At 40.5% G+C, this 21,213-nt stretch overlaps 1 protein-coding gene across 1 annotated transcript in view; it reads left to right on the top strand.

Moving 5' to 3' along the window:
- LVRN (laeverin) overlaps positions 1–19,199 on the top strand; it is a 77,938-nt gene extending 58,739 nt beyond the window's left edge. Inside the window, exons 20-21 of the mRNA XM_049772738.1 lie at positions 4,925–5,000; positions 19,059–19,199. Of these exons, the coding sequence (XP_049628695.1) occupies positions 4,925–5,000; positions 19,059–19,199 (217 nt within the window). The remainder of the gene's footprint in view (positions 1–4,924; positions 5,001–19,058) is intronic.
- The last annotated feature ends 2,014 nt before the right edge of the window (positions 19,200–21,213 follow it).

Here is a 21,213-nt window from a genome sequence, read left to right as displayed (position 1 = left end):
CCAATACAAGTGAACCCCTTTTCTTCTCTTTCTGAACCTCTCTGTACCCTGAGAAATGGCCTCTTACTCCCCAGGCTCTGCATTAACACACTGGACAGTGGTATATGTGTGTGAAAATCAGCACGGTGGAGATGATTTGGTGTCTGTCAGTTCTGGACTGTCCACACTCGGGTAAACCTCAGGTCAGGCCAGCACCTGTCTAATGTCTCAGAGCTCTGGAATCACCCGAACGTTTATTATAACTCAAAGCTCACAATTCCATCTTCCCCTTTAAAATTAGAACCTCCCCAAACAGGACAGGAAATCTGTGCCCTTCACCGCCCCTCCCAGGCAACGCATGACGAGTTTGATGTAGAAGCGGTAGACAAGAAGATCAAAAAATTACTCACAGGGCTCTGAATTTTATAACTAGCGTCACATCATTCCAGAGATCTCAGAGAGCACTGCCAGTAAGGCCCAAAACAAATAAAAAGATAACCTTTATTATCATTGATGCTTAATAAAATACAATAGAACACACTGCTTCTTTATTTATGTGGAGGTTTTATTTTGATAAAATGTCAAATTTAGTTCCTTGGTTGTATCAGCCCTGCTCTTCAGTCTGTACTGTGACTTGCCGCTCCCTCACTTCGCAGGTCAGAACATTGCCGTCACTGAAAATACCCCCCACCCCATCCCCAACCTCCCGCTTACTGGAAGCACTCAGATTCCTCCTCACCACACACCCAGTCTACTTCCTTTACACGTCTCACAGCACCATGGCAACTTAGAGACATGGAGCAAATCACAGAAAAAATCCTCTCAATTTAAGCAGCATCAATGGTGTCTTCATTTTTACTCATCAGGAGATATAAAGATGAGGTGGTGGGGCACAACACTTGTTGTGGAGGGCAGTGGAAGAGATGAGGAGGAAGGAGGCTTGCTTGAGAGATGAATGTTTAACACGGAGAAGTAACCTTCCACATGAACAAGAGGCTGACTTGGGACTAGTCCATAATTTGGATCATTTGAGGACTGATCCTAAGCAGGGAAACTCCACTGACCATAAAGACACCTTTAAGTTTACAGAACCATTGATGTGTGCCTAAAGCTGAAGAAGATCCTTTGTCAGAGCATGTGGACAGAGAGAAAGCCATAGAGTTTGGTGACTCATGACTCTGTTGTGTGCCACAGAATGAAGATTTGGATACTTACTCTTTGTTAAGTTGCTTCTGGCATTTTTAGAACAAGGTAGGCTTCATGGCCTACAGGAAAACCCTGATTTAATTGCAAGTAGAACATAAGATTTGATCCATCCCAATCTAAATTGGCCCAAAATGAACTTACCCTCCTCTTCAGCAAACACTGGGTTTCTTCTCCAAATCCTAGTATCCTGCCTAAAAGTTTTTGGTTATAAAACCTTTTACTCCTTTCATTTCTGTGCTTTTGTGAATTGGAACACAAGAAAGAGTGTCCAGATGTTACTTGGGTGCCTCCCCCAAGCGTTGTTGTTGTTGGTGGTGGTGGTGGTGGTGGTGGTTTTGTGTGTGTGTCCATTACCAGGCCTGTCACTGCTTCCAGGCTGATGTCTTCTGCGTACCCAGGCTTGCTCCATGGCCTTGTTTGCCAGAAGAACTGGGCCTGGTACAAGAAGAGCTGAGGGGGCGGGGTGAAGTGAGATAAAAAGGAGGGGACTATGTATGCACCTCCCTGGGCCAACCCTCGTATTGACTTTTCCCCACTCTTCAAAGGGTAACTGGACTGGTGTACACTTAAATCTTGTCTGTGTTATTTTAAATGCCTTTGAACAGTGGTGGAAAATTGTTTGTTTACAATATCTGTTCAGTTATTTTTTTTATAGACTGCTGGCTTAACAAGTGAAATCAATCATCAATCAATCATCAAAAAACCTTTCTTTGGGTCAAAGTGATAGTACAGTGGGTATGGCTTTTTTCTTGCATGCAGCCATCCTGGATTCAATTCCCTGCATCCCTCACGCATGGTCCCTCATGCACTTCCAGGAGTAATTCCTGAGTGCGACGCTAGGAGTAAGTCTTGAGTATAGTTTCCTTTGCAGTCTCTGGGGAGCGGAGGGCTAGGGTAGGTGTCTAATAGGTGACCACTTTCATGAGTTCATTTCATTTGGCAATGATGCTCCTCCCTGTATTTGCTTCCAAATTTTAAACTTTCCGAATCTTTTTTACCTCTCCTCTTACAGAAACTCCTCCCCTCAATCTAGAAGAAATCTATACTTTTAGCAGACAGTTACCATGTTTTCTGGGCTGCATAATTTATTAATTTTTTCACTGAATTACCTTGAGGTACATAGTTACGGAGTTGTTGATGGTTGAGTGTCTGTCATACAGTGTACCCCAATACCCATCCTTTCATGCCACCAGCATTCCCAATTTTCCTCTCCAACATGCCTTTATGGCAAACACTTTTCTCTCCCTCCCTCTCTCTCACCACCCCCAAGCTCCCAGTTCTTGTATGGCATGATCATTTTCAAGTTAGTGGGTCCTTCTCTGTCCTTATTGCACTACCCTTATTGCACTACCCCCCCCCCACCACCAACAACAACCTCCAAACTTGTGGCAGGCAACCTTCTTACTGTGGCATCTGGGCTGTTTACAAGTTGGAACCAACGTGGGTCTTTGCAAAAAAAAAAAATGGGTTCACACTCAGAGCTCAGGGGCTACTCCTGGCTCTGCACTCAGGAATTACTGCTGGTTGTACTTGGGGAACCCTATGGGGTGCCTGGGATCTAATCTGGGTCTATCACATGCAAGACAAATAAATGTCTTACTCATTATACTATATCTTTAGTCCTCTTTGCAAGTTTTTACTAAATTTTTTGAGTCATATCATAGACCATGATTAGATCTTTACAATGAAAATAAAAAAGTTTTCTCTCTTTTCCCATAGAAATGGCTTTGCATGCCTGTATTCTCTGTAGTCTATACATAAAATTACCTTGTATCTGGGAAGCAGAACTGTTGTTTTGCTCAACTCTGCATATATTATACTAATCTCTGTTTGTAGATTTTCATTTGTTTTTTGTTTTGGAGTCATACCCAATGGTGTTCAGGGGTTGCTCCTGGCTCTGTGCTCAGGGATTACTCCTGGTAAGCTCAGGAAACTATAGGGAGATCTGGGGATAGAACCTGCTGTCAGCCATTTGCAAGACAAACAATCCTACCCACTGTACTATTGCTCAGTCCCAGTTGGTAGTTTTTTAATTGCAAATAGGCATCTTTAAAGTAAATCTTTTGTGTGTTCACTATCAAGGCAATTGAGTCATTTCTTCTTCATTCTAATGTATTAACTCTATTTTCTCTCTTCTTTTAATGCTTCCAAAGTCTTTATGTTCTCTTTACAACAATGCTTTGGGCTGGTATGTATCTGCTGTTTGTCCATGGAGATGCTTCATGACTTTATTTTCTTTTTAAGTATTTATTTATGGATCCTGAATTACAATAGTGTTTATAGCAATGTTTCAGAAAATAGTGTCGCTATACCATACTCACTACTGAAGTGCCAACAGTCCTCCACCACATCTCAAGTTCCCCTCTTACCCCTGCCCTAACCTCCCACATAGCAAATTTAGGTCTGTAGGCTAACTCCCTTGGTCTGTTTGCATTGGCCATCATTTAATGTTCAAAGAGTCCCACAGTTGGTTATGGTACTCAGCAGGGATTGCCTACTTGGCTGGGAGTTTTGCAAATACTTGATCATGCTTCATGATACTGGGCATTATCAAGAACTGTGGTTCCTGGATCACACTCAGCCTTCAGGGCAGCACTGAAGATCCAACTTCAGGCCTCGTACCAGTAAGGCAGATAGATCTTGCTTATTTGGCCTTTTATTTGAATTCTATGATATCTAAACTAACATCTCTTCTTAAATGTAGGGACCAGAGCAGTGACATGGAATTGGTAAGGCACTAGCTTGCTGGCGCTAGCCTAGGACAGACCGCGGTTCTATCCCTCGGAGTTCCATATGGTCCCCCAAACCAGGAGCAATTTCTGAGCGCATAGCCAGGAGTAACCCCTGAGTGTCACCGGGTGTGCCCCCCCCCAAAAAAAAAGATTTAAGTACTTGGCTTTTTATTTTGGGGGAACAACTTCACATATAAATATATGGGTTTTGTTTTGAGAAAAAACTCAGTTTTTTTTTGTTTTATTTTTTAAACTTTATTTAAAGAGCATGTGTCACATAGTTGACATAGTTGACCATAATACATTTACATTTAAAACTTAAATGTAGTTTTGGGGCCAGAGAGATAGCATGGAGGTAGGGCGTTTGCCTTGCATGCAGAAGGACGGTGGTTCAAATCCTGGCATCCCATATGGTCCCCCGAGCCTGCCAGGAGTGATTTCTGAGCATAGAGCCAGATGTAACCCGAGTGCTGCCAGGTGTTACTCAAAAAAAGAAAATAATAATAATAAATAACAAATTTAGAAGAACTATTTTGCTTCAGGCCGAAGCGGTGACACATCAGTAGGGTGTTTGCCTTGCATGCGGCTGGCCTAGAGCGGACCAAGGTTCGATTCCCTGGTGTTCCATATGGTCCCCCAGCCAGGAGTGATTTCTTAGTGCATAACCAGGAGTAACCCCTGAGCATCATAAGGTGTGGCCCCGCCCAAGAAAAGAACTATCTGGCTTCAGTTGAAGCTAAGACTGGGAAAATAGCTCCAGGGTTCTATCTATATTCTTGGCTGTACAGAGTCTTAGGCCCAGCACTGCTGTGCCGATCTCTGCCAAGAGTGGGCCCTGTATAGTTAAGTAAGAAAAGTGGCTGGACTAGTTCATACTAATGTTTTGTCATCACTTTGAGTGATAGAAATTAGCCATGGTTTAAATTACCATTTTATTTACCATATAAAATATACCTTTATCTGGGTAAATAAATATTCCCTGCCCTGATTATCATCTTGTTTTGCAGGTATGGATCACAGTTACTGGTGAACCTAATGTCTGTCCTCGGGCAAACCCTCACTACAGAGTCACAGATAACAGAGGTAAGTTTTGTAGCTTATTAATCATGATGATTCTCAGGAAGTCACATTTGGACTTTGGAGTTGTTGAAAGGAAAGACAATATGCTTATTTGAATCCTTATACCTTGGTCTCCCATGGGTGCTGTATACAATCACCAGATGTTGTACCCCCAATTGGCTTTTTGTTGTGAGGCTCTTCTACCCTTCTCTCCCAAATAGGACTCCAAAGCTCTTCATAATCTGTAGAAGAACATGTAACAACTCTTCATTATGGAGCCCCTCCGAGGATGCCCCACCTTCCTCTCTAGCTGCTTAGTGCAACTCACCACTGTGGCTGAGACAGACGCCTCCTGTCACTTTCCCATTTCTTCCATTGACTGTCTTTCTTGAACTAGCATATTGTTTCATATTTTATACAGCTCATAAATGTGCCACCTGCTTTTAGGGTTACCCTCTCCATTTCTGTCATTCACTGAATAATTCCCATTCATTCTTGAAGTCCCTGCTCTAACCACCAATTACAGGAATTTTTTAGTTATCTCATTTGCAGCACATTCTTCTTCATGATCTCAAGATCTTCAAGATCTCAGTTGTATCAGATTAAAGGAATTCCCACAGGTAGTGTCACCTCATGAGACTATCTCAGCTCCCTGAGCTGTGTTTTTAGTTTTGTTTTATTGTGTTTGGAGCCACAACAAATAGCGTATCAGTAGTAGTAGTAGTAGTAGTAGTAGTAGTAGTAGTAGTAGTAGTAGTAGTAGTAGCTCATCCTGTATCATGGACAGGGTTGAGTGACCACATGGGGTGCGTGGGATTGAATGTGGGTGAGCCCATGCAGATAAAATGCTCTCTGCCTGAGCCATATTTTAATCATAGTGATAGCTAGGACTTTTTGCTGGGTTTATCATGTCCAGGTCTTACTTTTCTTTGGGCTGAATTTCTTCTAGACACTTTCTTCATATGCAGGCATCATTAAAAAAGAAGGTTTTTTTTTTTTTTTTTAATCCCATCTTTAAGTCCAGGTTGGGAAGACTCTGGTTCTATTGAACCAGTGACCAGGTCCAGGGAGACTTCAATGATCTGATTTGGCCTAGTGCTGATCATGTGTTCAGGCGTGGTTCCCTGATTCCCAAGCCAAAGATGTTCTGACAAGAGTGAATAGTTGTGGAAAGAAATAAGTGAGTACTATAAGCAGAATGTACACAGAGGGACAAAAGCAGTGTTTACACACACACACATATATATAAATACATATGTATGTATACACACATACACACACACACACACACACACACACACACTCAAGAATAAATACAGAAGCCAGCGAAACAGTACCAGGGTTAGGGTACTGACCTGATTCAGTCCCCGGTGCTGCACGATCTCCTGTGCATCACTATAGCCTGGAGGCCTGAGCACTGCCCAGGTAACTCTGGCTCCACAAGGCTTATGCAGTACCATAGTCCTGATCTTTAAGCCTCTGGCCTGTTTAGAGTATGAAGAGCACAATTTGAGAACTCCCCACTTCTGCCCTCCCCAAATAAACATGAATATAAAGATGCAGTGTTTCCACATGCAGTAGAATGGTTCAAAGTAGAGAAATCTACAATATCCAGTACATCGAAGTGAAGCATCTAGAACTCTCCCATCCTGTTTATGTGAATGTAACAGTGGAACAAGTGTTTTAGAAAATAGTCTAGTTTATGGGGCCGGAGCAATAGCACAGTGGTAGGGTATTTGCCTTTCACGCAGCTGATCAAGGATAGACCTCAGTTTGATCCCCGGCATCCTATATGGTCCCTCAAGCCAGGAGCAATTTCTGAGCGCATAGCCAGGAGTAACCCCTGAACACCACTGGGTGTGCCCCCAAAACAAACAAAACACACACACAAAAAGGAAAATAGTTTAGTTTGGGGTTTTTGGCTATTTTTTATAAAGGGGAGAAGAGTCCTATTAGGCCACAAGGGCTATAGCAGGCTGTGTTCAGAGGAACTGGCTGTCTTCTAAGATGTTAGACACATGACCTAAAAGTACAAACTTCAATTTTTTATTTATGTTAAATTAAAGCCTAGGTTCATACAGATAGTTGTAGGCAGACCTGTATAGCTGCATTATTTCCCTTACCCCCAAAAAGAAGCCATACAGATGTCTAAAGGTAAACAAGTAAGAAAAAAGTAATCTAGTCACATAGTACAATACTAATCTATAGCAAAAAAGGAAACCACATGCATAGCTTTTATTTTTTAATTTGGTAAAGGGGTTTACAAGATATCACTGTTTGAAACTTGCAATGGTGGAATAGAGCACCATAGGGATGGCACTGGCCTTGCAGACAGCTGACTTGAGTTCCATCCCAGCAGTGCATGTTGTCCCCAACCCTGCTGAGCATGATTCCTGATCATTGAACCAGGAGTAAGCCCTGAGCACCATGGGGTGTGGTTCCCCAAGCTCCCCAAATTAAAAAAAATGAATGCCACTTCTCCCAACAGCCCTGTCTTTTCCCACCTTTGGTAGATCCTTTGGCAGATGTTCCCTTGTCCTGTCTCAGAGTTTGTTTCCATGGAGATCATCCTTTCTCCTTTGTTTCTTTTGTATCTGCTGTGAAGTGAGATATTTTAGGGATCATCTTTTTCTTCTGACTCACTTCACTTAGAATGAATCTCTTTCCATGGCACCGGTGTGAATGAATCCCCTCTATTTGTTTTGTTTTGCTTGGGGGACATACCTAGCAAAGCTCAGGGTTTATTCCTGGCTTTGTACTCGGGGATCACACCTGGAAGTTTTCACAAGACTGTAAGTGATAGCATACTGGGTACCTAACCTAGAGCCAGTTGCACACAGGTAAGCACTTGGGAGGAAAGGGTTGAGCACAGCCAGCGATGTTTAGGGGTTACTCCTAGCTCTGCACTCAGAAGTCACTTCTGGTGTTACTTGGGGGAATGTCAAGAATTGAACCCAATTCAGCTGTTTGGAAGGTAAACACTTTACCTGCAATAGTATTGCTCTGGCCTCTGCAAGGCGAGCACTGTAACTCCTGTGTTCTCTCTTCCATCCGGTACAGAAGGATGTTCAGATAATCTTGCTGAGCGTGACAATCTCTTGCAGATATGTTTTAGTAAATAAAATTGATGTCATATAGTAATTCCCTAGACAGAGATAGACTGGCCCAGGACAGGAAGAGACTTTCATGGACCAGAGAGTTATACTGAACTTTGATTTTGCTACAGTTTCAGGTGCTATGTAGTGGTTGAAATGATCAGCTTATATGTCTTCAGTGGTTACAGTTTATTGTATATAAATTCCATAAAACTGATTTTAGGGGCCAGAGAGATAGCATGGAGAAAGAATGTTTGCTTTGCATGCAGAAGGACGGTGGTTCGAATCCCAGTGTCCCATATGGTCCCCTGAGCCAGGAGTGATTTCTGAGCATAGAGTCAGGAGTAACCCCTGAATGCTGCCAGATGTGACCCCCCCCCAAAAAGCTGATTTTAAAATTTAAAAGGCAGGGAAGTAGTTCAGTTATAGAGTCCATGATTGGTGTTTATGAAACCCTGGTTTGATCCCTGGTATTACAAAAAATAATATGTATTTAAAAAATAAACACCTGAGTACAAATTAAAAATCCATGGCCTGAAACTATTTTCATATGATCAGAAGGGGTATATGTTATTCAGAAAGTAGGGCAAGTGAGAGATCTTAAAAAGGCTGGAGCATATGTTTTGCAAGCAGGAGATCTACTAAATTCAATCCCTATCACCAAGTGGTCTCACAAGCATTGCTAGGAGTAACCCTGAGCACTGTTGGGTATTTCTCCTTCACCAAAAGGAAAGTCAAAAAAGAAAAGTTTAATTACACTGCCTGAGCAAGCAGATCAGAAGACCTGAAATTGAATCCTGAACAACTAAAAACAAACAGTTACCTGTTGTTATTGAGATAGAAACCAGTGACTTTTGTCCAGTGCCAGGAATCTTGGGTTTGAGTTTGGGCCTGATGCCCAAATAGAATCCTCGGGAATTCTCTGATAGAAATGAACTTAGAGAGAGCACCCCGGACCCCAATCTTGGAGCCAGACTGATGTTGAATTGGTATGTTCCCAAAGGCATCAGTTTATTTTTATCTCCAGATCCCAATAGTGTCTAGTTGTTTAGTGAATGAAATTTGTATAAATTTTGTATGCTTAATTAAAATTAAACTGTGATCACTGAAGTTTAAAGGGGGAAATAGGCAAAAATGGAGAGACTGCAAGTTATTACAGTTTTGATACTATGACTATCCTTGTGAAAAATATATCCAGGTGACACAACAGGTAGGTAGTAGTACAGAGGATAAGGCATTTATTTTGTACACAGCTGATCTAGGTTTGATACTTGATATACTTATGTCCTCTAAGCCTTTCTAAGAGTGTTTCTGAGTGCAGAGCCAGGAATAAGCACTGAGAACTCTCAGGTATGACCCTAAAACAAACAAACCAACAAAAGTACTCATGTACCACTGTTCTACTTTGTCATTTCATATGATAGCACAAACTGATTTATGAAAGAGAAAAATAAAAGTAATTGTTTTCCTTCTCTCACTTTTTTAGCTCATTCCATAGACTGGCACTCTGGCTCTAGTCTTTAGATTCCTTCCTGCTGCAGCCTGACCTCACTCATGCTCTTGAGCAGGTGGGACATGTCACTAGCCATCCGACTGGCCCCTGGCTCCTCTTGTCTATCACAAGCTCATAAACTTGGGTGCAGGACCATGGTGTAGGCTGTGGGAAAGTTAGAGCAAGTAGTAGAGAATAGGACCTTTGTTTCTAGGTTTTTAACTTATTTTTCCAAGATCCTGGTACCATAATTGAACTTAATAACCCTATCACGGGCTATTCCTCATGTTAAATGATTAGCTACATAGAAGCCTTAATCCTTGTACCATCTCTCTGGCCTATCAAGTGCATTGGGATTTAAGTGATCGTACATGAGATGAAAATGCTTTGCTATTTTTTCACCATCATATGTGTTCTGACTTCTACTCTGCTGATGCAAAAATTTTTTTAGAAAAAAATGATCAAGCCAGTTTTGGCTTACACACAGTCTTGCACCAAATGTTCCCTATTTGAACAATTAATCTGAAGCAGTGAAGGAATTTAGTTTGTGAACCAATCCATTCTCAAAATACTCTTACTAGAATTAGGCCTCATGTTCCAAAGCCAGGACACTGGAGAGATGCATATTTGGAAGCAAATGTTCATATAGGAAATCACACACACACACACACACACACACACACACACACACACACACACACACACACACACACACACTATAGAGTGAGAAACAGGTGGTTCAGGAATTCCAACACATAAGCAGAAAGCTCCTATGAAGCAGGAAGCTCCGTGAGAAGTCTGGAAATGCAAGAAAGCATTTTCCTGAGACCTGAGGTATTTCTTAGGAAGGAACAGATCACACCCAGAGTTGGGATTAAACACCAATCCAAGGTGTTACATTCGAAGATGTTTCCAACCAATGAGTGAGATGGGGTCTGATTAATCCCACATATCCCCCTAACTGACTTTATAGAAAAAATACAGCAATAAGAGTTAAAATAAGGTTATACACATCCCAAGGGAAAGTGAAATTACTAAGAGAAGGATGGACAGCCCTAAAAAATAAAGGGGGTGGCATAATTTTGCAGAGGCACAGTAAAAGTTAGAAAAATAGAAAGAATAAAACGCACCCACTTAAAATTTGAGGTTAACTTAAGCTAATATTCATGTACATGGAAATGTAAAAAATACTATGCCTCTAATGTTAAAGGAGTTATGTGGGGCCCGGAGAGATAGCACAGTGGCGTTTGCCTTGCAAGCAGCCGATCCAGGACCAAAGGTGGTTGGTTCGAATCCCGGCGTCCCATATGGTCCCCCGTGCCTGCCAGGAGCTACTTCTGAACAGACAGCCAGCAGTAACCCCTGAGCACCGCCGGGTGTGGCCCAAAAACCAAAAAAAAAAAAAAGGAGTTATGTAAGTTTGATGGCTTTAGATTGCCTTGTGTGCTGTTAAGAAATATTATAATGTGCTACAATCTGGGGACACGAGGGACAAAATAATCGCACATGGATTCTGTTTTATTTTATCTTAACGTTCTTTGGCTGAAAGTTCAAAGTTAAGATATCAGCAAGGGGGCTTCTTCTGAGAATTATGTTATGGGCGATTGTCCTTCCACTGTAACTTTACCTTGTCCTCTTTCTTTGCATCTTTTGTTCTCATAATTCAAAATAAAAAAATTAAAAAAAAAGAAAAATAGAAAGAAAAATCTTTTGGCCTAAAAAACAGAGTGTTCCTATTCAGGAAGCTCCTGCCATAAGACCAATTGCAGACCCCAGACACATTGTCCAACTCCAAAGTCTTTCTTTGAGGTCCCACTGTTTTCCTCAATCACATTTTTTCACTATCAGGTTTCAGTAATTGGAGATATTGGGGTTAGCAACTATCCTATGTTGAAATCAGGATATCCTGAGGCATCTCTTGGTTTCATCTTACCTTTAGATGGCAAAGCAGGGAAATTTGCCTACAGAAAATGTAATTTGCAAGCCATTGCATGTTTTCCCACTCCAGGGCAAGTAAGTGCCACGGTAGTTCCAGTCATTTCTAAACAACCTCCAATTTTCCTAGGCCAATCCACTTTATGGTTTCTCTGTCATGTCAGGGATACCCAGGCTTGGCTAATGTAATAATGTAAAGGTCAAGTCAATATGATGGACCTGAAAGTGGCTTTAGACTTCTCATCTTCTAAGGAGTGTCCTGGTAGGAGGGAGTCTCTCCCAACCAACCTGGAGCTTTTCTTGATGCTAAGAATGACTGAAATCTAAGTCAAGTCACTATGGCAACTGTTCAGAGTGGAAGGTCCCCTGTAACCAGAAATTACTGAATTCTCATCCCTAATGGATAAAAACTCCTCTTAGTATCTAAGATTTTGCATGTGCCCATGCAAAAAGAACTGTGCAAATCAATGCTATTGGGCCAAAGAGAAAAAATAACAAACCAAACAATCCCAATAACCTAGTTATATAAATAACATAAAATTCCAAGTGTACAATCTATACTATCTTCTAACTATTTTTCTACTAGCAAATTTAAATAAAAGGGAAAGCTGTAAGTATATAATAAAATATACAATAAAGAATATATATGTTAAAGAAATACACTTAAGAATTATACAAAGGAGATATACATATCCCTTATAAGTCTTAAGAAATTGTCTGATGAGTATATAAATTCTGGATCATAACTTCATTCAGCTATGTAGTCTTGTGGAGTCTGAGAAAATGGTTCACAGCAGTCACAGATTCGGAAATATCCTAGAGACAAGGATCTCTCAAAAACCAAAACCAGTCGTGAGCAATAATCTTATGGTGAAGTGGGAAAAAGGCATTGCCAAGAACACACCAGCAATATCGGTGTGCTCGCAGAGAATGACTCACAGCCCAATGACTTGAGTGACTCCAACAGCATCAGCAGCCAGACGATGATATAGAACAAGAGGCCTTCATGAAAATGAGCCACTGGAGAGGATCATGAGTAGTTCACACGCCAATGATGCGACCTAAGCCCCACTCTCCAATTAGCGGGGGACAGTTTGCAGTGGTGACATCATCCTTTTCCCATTATGGATAAGGAACCAGGCTGGAGGTATGTATTCCCACCAGCAGCATATATGAAAGGGGTTAGTGAGAAGTTAATAACTAAAGGCAAAAAGCTAAGTAGGGATATTTAATAAATATCCTTATTTAAATATTTAATAAAGGATCTCTGTGAAATATATATTATATTATACAAGCATGAAAAATAAAAATTTAAGCTATTTATTAAAACATTATTAGAATGAACACTGTATTAGAAATTCAACGTAGTGGCCAGCGAGGTGGCGCTAGAGGTAAGGTGTCTGCCTTGCAAGCACTAGCCAAGGAAAGATCGTGACCGCGGTTTGATCCCCCGGCATCCCATATGAACCCCCCAAGCCAGGGGCAATTTCGGAGTGCTTCGCCAGGAGTAACCCCTGAGCATCAAATGGGTGTGGCCCGAAAAAAAAAATATCCTGCTTCTCAGAATGCCTGTCCCAGAGACAGGCAGGGGGTGGGGAGTGGGAAATGGGCTTGGTGGTGGGAAAATTGCACTGGTGAAGGGTGGTGTATATTCTATGACTGAAACACAACTATATACATTTCTGTTACCATAGTGCTAAGTAAATTATTATTAAAAAACAAAAAAATAAAATCTGCTTCTGACAAGGTGTAGTGGACCCAGAGTTTCTTGGCAGGGTTGCTATTTGTAGAAACATAGCATATTGTTTTTCTTGAATGAGATTACCAGCTATCCATTCATTATCCATTTTTTCTCATATACATGAATTACTTATTTTTTGTACTTGAACATTGTTAACGTGTCTTTTTTGTAGCAGTATAAAGTTCTCATTGGGGTAAATTTAAGAAGCTTGGTGAAAATAATGTTAAGGAAAATAATGTTAATGAAAATAATATTAATAATGCCTGTGGGTGGCATACCTCTTTTTCTATATTTTAATAGTTGAGTTTTGAGTGTTCTGTGAGCTCTTTTAACTATGCCTTGTCCCTGCAGATTATAGGAATGCCAGTGATATGTTTGATTTCCCATTCTTTACAAAATGATTGAAAAGTTTTACTGATGTAAGCAGGGCATTGTCTATCTTTATGGATTTGGAGACGCCCATAACAGAAAAACATTGTAGCATGAAAGTGTAAACTGCTTTAACTCGTTCAGAAGTCATTGGAACTTCTCATATGAGATGGAAATATGTATCCACCACCTCAAGGACAAAGGATTTATTTTTTTAATGTCAACATGTGGGCTGGAGAGATAACACAGCAGTAGGATGTTTGCCTTGCACACAGCCAATCCAGGACAGTGGTTCGAATCTCAGCATCCCATATGGTCCTCTGTGCCTGCCAGGAGTGATTTCTGAGCACGGAGCCAAGAGTAATCCCTGATCATTGCCAAGTGAGTCCCTGAGCACTGCTGGGTATGACCCAGAAACAAACAAACAAAAAAGTCAACATGTGTAATATCCATTTGGCATAATTCATTAGTCTATAACCCTTGGCTACATGTGTTCTTTTATTCAAGGGTTCACAAATGGTATGTGTATTGACTATTTGTCTGGCTTGCCTCCATGGTATATGATAGTTGCATGCAAATGGCAGGCATTTGTAAGTAGTGTTGCATGTTCTTCTGCAGATGACTTAAACATTGGCATGGCCAAATGATCAGCCATTTCATTCCCTTTAGCCATTGGCCCTGGGAGGCCAGAGTGGGCTCTTATGTGAGTGATAAAAATTAGCTCAGAACGTTTTTGCAGAAGTGCTTGTAATTGCTGCAGCTAATCTTGAACAAACCCTGATTATGAGCATTTAAAGAGGCAGTTACTACGTCTGGAAATAATCCTACCACATAAGCTAAATTGCTTGCTATATTGCATGTGTCTGAAATAAGCACTAGTAAGTAATTTAAAGTAATTTCAAGTTCCATTCCTGGAGCAGACTTTTAATATTATGAACTATTGTAGCCAGTGAAGGGTCAGTGATACCACCTTTTCCAGATGTCAGCCCATATCCAAAGCATGGAGGTGTCAGGTAGAGGGGAGGAGCAAAATATAGAAGATATCACAAAATGCTTACTCTTAAAAAAGTTCCAGGCTTTTCCAGCAGGATAATGGGAGAAAATTTCTCCTAAAAAATCATATAAGGCTCATTGAAGGGGTTCACTGAGAGATATTATGCATTCTGTTTCCTCTTTAGGAATTGACAACACTATTATTTCAGATCAAAACCTAACAGAAACTTTTCTGAGCCTTGCTTTGACAATAGAGAAGCAACCAGTTACAAATAAGGCACAAATGTGTGAGGTTGCTTATTGTGTAAATAAACCCATTTTACAACTGAGCAGTAGTAGCCATAGGAAAATGAGGAGTTGCAAAAATTAAAAGCCATACCTTCTCTTTAGTTATGAACCTGGCAAGATAGAACTTTTTGAACTATTCCATGAAAAATTCCAATTTCTGTTGGGCTTTTATATTTAAACACCTGGATCTACTTAACTCTGGATCTCCTTCCAAAGTAGTAAATATGTTATTGATTTCTGAGTTTGGAAGTCCCAGGGAAGGACGGATTCAATTTATATCATCTAAAAGTTTTTGAAAGTTATTAAGAGTCCTTAGATTTTTCTGATAAATGGAGATCTTTCGTAGATGCAGTGAAGTATGTCCCAGTATGAATCCCAAGTATTGAAATGGAGGCAAAGCCTGGATATTTTCTGTGGCTGTTATACCAGCACCCTGCAAGAAGCTAATGACAAATGCATAAATATAATACAATTCTTTTTTATTAATATCCTTATTTGAACACCTTCATTACAAATATGATTGTACTTGGGTTTCAGTCATGTAAAGAACACCCCCCTTCACCGGTACAACATTCCCACCACCAATATCCCAAATCTCTCTCCTTCACACCCCACCCTCACCTGTACTCTAGACAAGCTTTCCACTTCCCTCATTCATTCACATTGTTATGATAGTTCTCAGTGTAGTTATTTCTCTAATTGCACTCACAACTCACCAGCCCTCCTTTCTTTGTCTCTGAGGATCATTGCAAAAATGTCTTCAATTTTTCTTACAACCCACAGACTCAGTCTTCCTTGGCTTTTTAGCCTGGGAAACACATGGAGAGGGATTTTGCTGGGCCCTTCTCGGTGCACTCAGGAGAGGTTCAGGACTCAGAACAGTAGAGAAACAGACCATAGTCTGTCCATATATTGCAATTCTTTTTTTTATTTTTATTTTATTTTATTTTATTTTTGGTTTTTGGGTCACATCTGGTGATGTTCGCTCCTCGCTTGAGGGACCACATGGGACACTGAAGGATCAAACCACGGTTTGTCCTAGGCAAATGCCCTACCACTGTGCCACTGTTCTGGCCCCCAATATATTGCAATTCTTTGTGAGTTGGAGCTGACAGTAAAATCTCATTCATGTAATGCACCAAATATAATTGGGGAAACTTTATACAAGTGAAACATAAAAATGCATCAACAAAATATTGACACATGGTGGATAAATTCTAAGGCAAAACTATCCATTAAAATTGCTGCATATGAGCCCTATTATTAAGAGAAGGAACTGAAAAAGCTCTTTATCTTTGGGGTATATAGAAATGGTTTTAAAAAAGTCTTTTAAGTCAATTACTATCAAAGGCCAGTTTTTTGGAATGGCTACTGGTGAAGGTAAGTCATTCTGCAACTTTCCTATTGAGACCATTTGAGAATTTACAGATCTTGAATCAGATAAAAGTTTCCAGCTGCCTGCTGGCTTTTTTTTTTCTTAATTAAAAATACTGGTGAATTCCAATTAGAAAAAGAGGTTTCAATGTGTCCCAGTCTCAGCTGTTCATCGACTAAGTTTCTAAGCACCTCAAATTTTGTGCTATTGATGGGCATTTGGTGGACCAGATTAGAACATTGAATTGCCATTTGATGAGAATAGGTTCTGGGCATATTAACCCAGTTCCCCCAAATAAAAAGACAAAACTTCTGAATTAATATGCTGGGAGGTGTCTGGGTGAGGGATGTGATATTCTGCTCCCTATTGCTTATGCAAATAATGTCCCCATAGGTTCAAAGAAACCAGAACTATGTATGGTAATAAAACAACCTATTGATTCTCCTGTCCTATGCACTTCAAATACCTAGCACTCTGGTGAAGAAAATCTGGAAGCAAGACCCCTCTTATTCCTTCTGAGATGTTCTCAAATTCTTACAAGACTCACACACACACACACACACACACACACACACACACACACACACACACACACACTAAAGAGGGAGAAACAGGTCCAGGAGTTCCAACATGTAAGCCTGCAACTCCTAAGAAGCTAGAAGCTCAGGAGCAGTCTACAAATGCAAGAGAGTGTTTTTCTGAAACTCGAAGTATTTATTAGGAAGGAACATTCTGTTCAGAAGTGAGTGGTTAGAGAAATACCAGGAGTCTCTTGGACTCAGGCAAGCAGACTTTATTACTAGCATGCTAGGGCCTACTCCCTTAGGTTGGAGAGGGCCCTGAGCTAAGCTTTCAAGCAGCTTATATACTCTTCACATCATTCCATTACATCTTTTGTCAGCTACACAAAACTACAAAAGGTGATATTTCAAACATTCCACAAGTCTACATAAACATAAATTTTAATTCACACCAAACAGTCCCCTTCCCTGGTGCCGCTTATCTTCGAAGTTTTGTTTTATTGCCTGTCTGCTAGGTGCCTGAGGGGGCAGGGGGTAGGTGGAGGTGCCTGTAACCTTAGGAGCAGCAAGACAATGTCAGATGTCTTTGTTGTGTATGTAAATATTTTAGGGGATTATTATGTTACTGACCCTAACCTGATTGGTGATTGTGCCCTACCCTAGGGTGTGACCTGGCATTCTGCCCCCACCCTGGGGTAGTACCTGATTCTGCTTCCACCATTGGGTGGTATCTGATCCCACCATTGGGTGGTACCTGATTCTGGGGAATAAAAACAAGGGTCTGTGGAAGGCGAGAGGCTTTGGGCAGGAACTGATGCTGAGGCTTTGGACTTCAGTCTTGTCCACCGAATAAGGCTAATATTTCCACAAGCCTGACTGTCTGCGAGCTGTTTACCCACCGTTTCACCTCAGAACCGTGGTCTAGACAGGGTGGCAGACTCGTGCTTCGAGCTGAAGGGGAAAGACCTCATCCTCCATCCCTCCATCAGTCAACCTCTTCAGGGGCTGACTTGCAACAGCCTTTAAATGAGGGGGCCCTAGGAATGGTAATGAATTGCTTTATTACTTAACTGCAGGAGTTCTCTGAGCCAGAGGTGCCTGGGACAGTGAACCTTAGAAAGCAGAAGCTAACAGCATGGTTATATCTAATAAAACTATGAACTTCGGGGCCGGGCGGTGGCGCTAAAGGTAAGGTGCCTGCCTTGCCTGCGCTAGCCTTGGACGGACCGCGGTTCGATCCCCCGGTGTCCCATATGGTCCCCCAAGCCAGGAGCAACTTCTGAGCACATAGCCAGGAGTAACCCCTGAGCGTTACCGGGTGTGGCCCAAAAACCAAAAACCAAAAAAAAAAAAACAAAAAAAAACTATGAACTTACTATTACTTGTTAAAACTATAGAACTACTACAACATTTCCCCCATTTCTTTTCTGGTCATCTATAGGAATCATCACTATAAATCATTTTCTCATACTACTGTGGTATCAAAACTAGGAGTCTATCTGTCTCCCAACATAGGACATTTTTTATTTTAGTTCACATTTCATATTTCACAATTCCTATTAATTTTTATTCCTTCACATACCACACCTGCAGGTTCCCACCTGGTGGTAGACCACCTAGGTGGTCTGAATACCAATCCAAGGTTCAAAGATGTTTCCAACCAATGAGTAACAAGATGTATACTGAGTGGGATGGGATACAATTAATACCACAACTCTTATTCTACAAATTAATTTGTATTTTAGTTTTTACTTAAATTAAAGCAGCTTACAACATAATTTTGGGGTAGAAAGTTTTATAATTCTATGTAATGCTAAATCACTGTTTTTTGGTTTGGGTCAATGATGGGGCTTGAACCCAGCCCTGTAAGGCTCTTCCTGAACCACATCCCAGCCCCATTACAAATAAATAAATAGTAATGGATGGCATGTACCAGCTTTGATAGCCTTCAAAGCTTACAAGCTTCCTTTTGAGATAATAGAAGTTCTCTTTATCTCTGCCCACAAAATAAGGAAAATGCCCCCAAAATAGTTCAGTAAGTCATAACAAGCAGCCATGATATGTCAGGGTGAAGCCTATGTCCTCTCTCCTCATTCGCAACCTTCCCTGGGATACACAATTTAGGAGCCTCATATTTTCTCTCATTCCAACTGTCATCACCCCTTTATGAGTCAGTTTGTGGCTCTTTGTGTGACCAAACAGCCCAAACTTTGTCTTCTTTTGTCTAACTAATAATTAGGTTGCACTGACCAATGGTCTTTCTGTTCTTTCAGCTACATCGATTTTTCAGCCACATGTTGGAGGAACACCAGAGGCTTGCAGCTCAAGCCAAATTACAGGCCATCAAGAATGAAAATCTGAAACACAGAAAGCGTCATGCCAGGATAGCTGCATGGCTACGAAAACACACATGATTTATATGCTGTTAGCACTCCTCAGGCATAGGATGAGGTGGGACATCACAATTTTGTCTGCCAATGCTTCATGAATCTGGAAAATGACACATGATTCCTTGAATTTTAGTTCTTTGTGTTCCTCAGAGTCTTGTTCTTAAGTTTGTTTGGCTCCAAGATCCAGTGAGTGCTGAGATTTTTGACAATTCTGCTGCTTTTCTGGGGAAGATTTCAATTCACGTCAGGTTATAAAACCCACAGAATTAACTTTAAATGCCTTGTAAAACAAATTTACCTTCAAATGTCTTGCTTATTCTATTGAGAAGGCCAGTGGAATATTAAACTGCTGGCTAAGTGAGCACATTGTTTTCTGAAGGAAATATATATTTACAGTACTTTGGAGTCTATTTTGTTCAATATTTAAAAGAATAATAAGCAAACAATACCACAAAGTGAAGAAACAGAGAAGGAAAGTCATGTTCACTAGGAAACATAAAAGTCAAAGAAATGTAAATTTGAAGAACAGACCATTTTAAAAATTTTGTCATATGGCCTAAAGAGATCTCATCTCATATCCATTTCTCTCCACAGAACCTACTGCACTACTCCTCGCTTGACTGCTACTGAACTCAATGGGGTCAGAAAAGATACAGAATTCTAAGTTCTGAAAGTGCCCTAAAGACCAGTTTTGTGGAGCCCAGAGGGAGAGAAAGGCTTTTCCCTGAAGTCTTGTATCATTACTCTAGGACTCTTTAAGCCAAAGTTCATGAGCAAAAATAAAGGTACCAAAGGCAGAAACAATTATGAGTTCATCTTCAGCACAAAAGGAAATCATTAAGAAAAGAGAGCTTGAACTCAAGTGAACCAGAATACAACTGCACTCAGGGGATTATTACATTTTAAATGCTTTTTATTTGACCAAATTGTTTCACCTGTAATCCATATATTGTAAACATTTTCCTCAGCCCTTGTATGAGATTCACTTTCTTTGGTTGTATCTAAGTCCGGACAGCTGAAGCAAATCACTGCAATTCTAGATTGTGTGTAGGATTTTGCCCTGAGTTTTAATTCTGATATTTTGTTATAATGGGCATGTAGGGGACTCTAGATATCTGATCTACCTCATAATGATAATGTAAAGATGAAAGGATATGCCAAATAAAAGCTTATTATATATGTTGTGTACTTTATATAAACTCAAGGTAATAGGATCTAAAAAATTTTGTTTCCTGCTTCTTGTTTAAGTTAATGAAGCACAAATAAAGTCAATGAAACACAAATGAAGTTAATTAAGTTTATAAGCTAATGAAGCATATTAAAATGCACTATGAAAGTTAGCTTTCTGGGGGGTCCAAGTGATAGTACAGCAGGTAGGGCATTTGCCTTTCATTTGGCTGAACCAGGTTCAATCCTTGGCATCCCAAGTGGTTCTTTTAGAACTGCAGGGAGTTAATCCCTGAGAACAGAGCCAGAAGTAATAACTGAGCATCACTAGGTGTGTCTCCAAAAACAAAACAAAACAACAACCCCCCCCACCAAAGTTAACTTTCCTAGTAATTTTACATCTTAGAGTGAGATGGAGACTATTCATTCATGTAGGCTTAATCAGTTCACATAGACTTGATCATGGGCCTAGCTGATAAATTTTAAATTTAGAAGTTTAAATTTTAAGTCATAAAACTCTGCCTTTTCATTGTTGTCCTGTGGGAGAAAGCTGACTATGTTTTCTTCACTATTCTCGCATTTCCTCTGACCTCATCTTTTCATAATTCTGCAGGAAGCCCACAGGGAAGTTCCTGGACCTTGCTATTGGGAGAAACTCAATGCTGGATCCCCAGGGGTACTTGGGCGGGCTCTCCAGTTGTCATCAATTGTATAAAAATTGAGTTCTTAGGGTCTAGTTCTGTAGAACTAACAACATATACTCAAATTCTAATGCCTGAATATTTGGTTGATGTCCCCTCAACTAAATAGGAAAAAGAATATGTGTATTTATATATATATATATATATATATATATATATATATATTAGTA

The sequence above is a fragment of the Suncus etruscus genome, chromosome 4 (genome assembly GCF_024139225.1).
Source record: "Suncus etruscus isolate mSunEtr1 chromosome 4, mSunEtr1.pri.cur, whole genome shotgun sequence".
Lineage (NCBI taxonomy): Eukaryota > Metazoa > Chordata > Mammalia > Eulipotyphla > Soricidae > Suncus > Suncus etruscus.
Note: the sequence above shows the minus strand (reverse complement) of the source record. Positions and strands in the feature narration are given on the sequence as shown.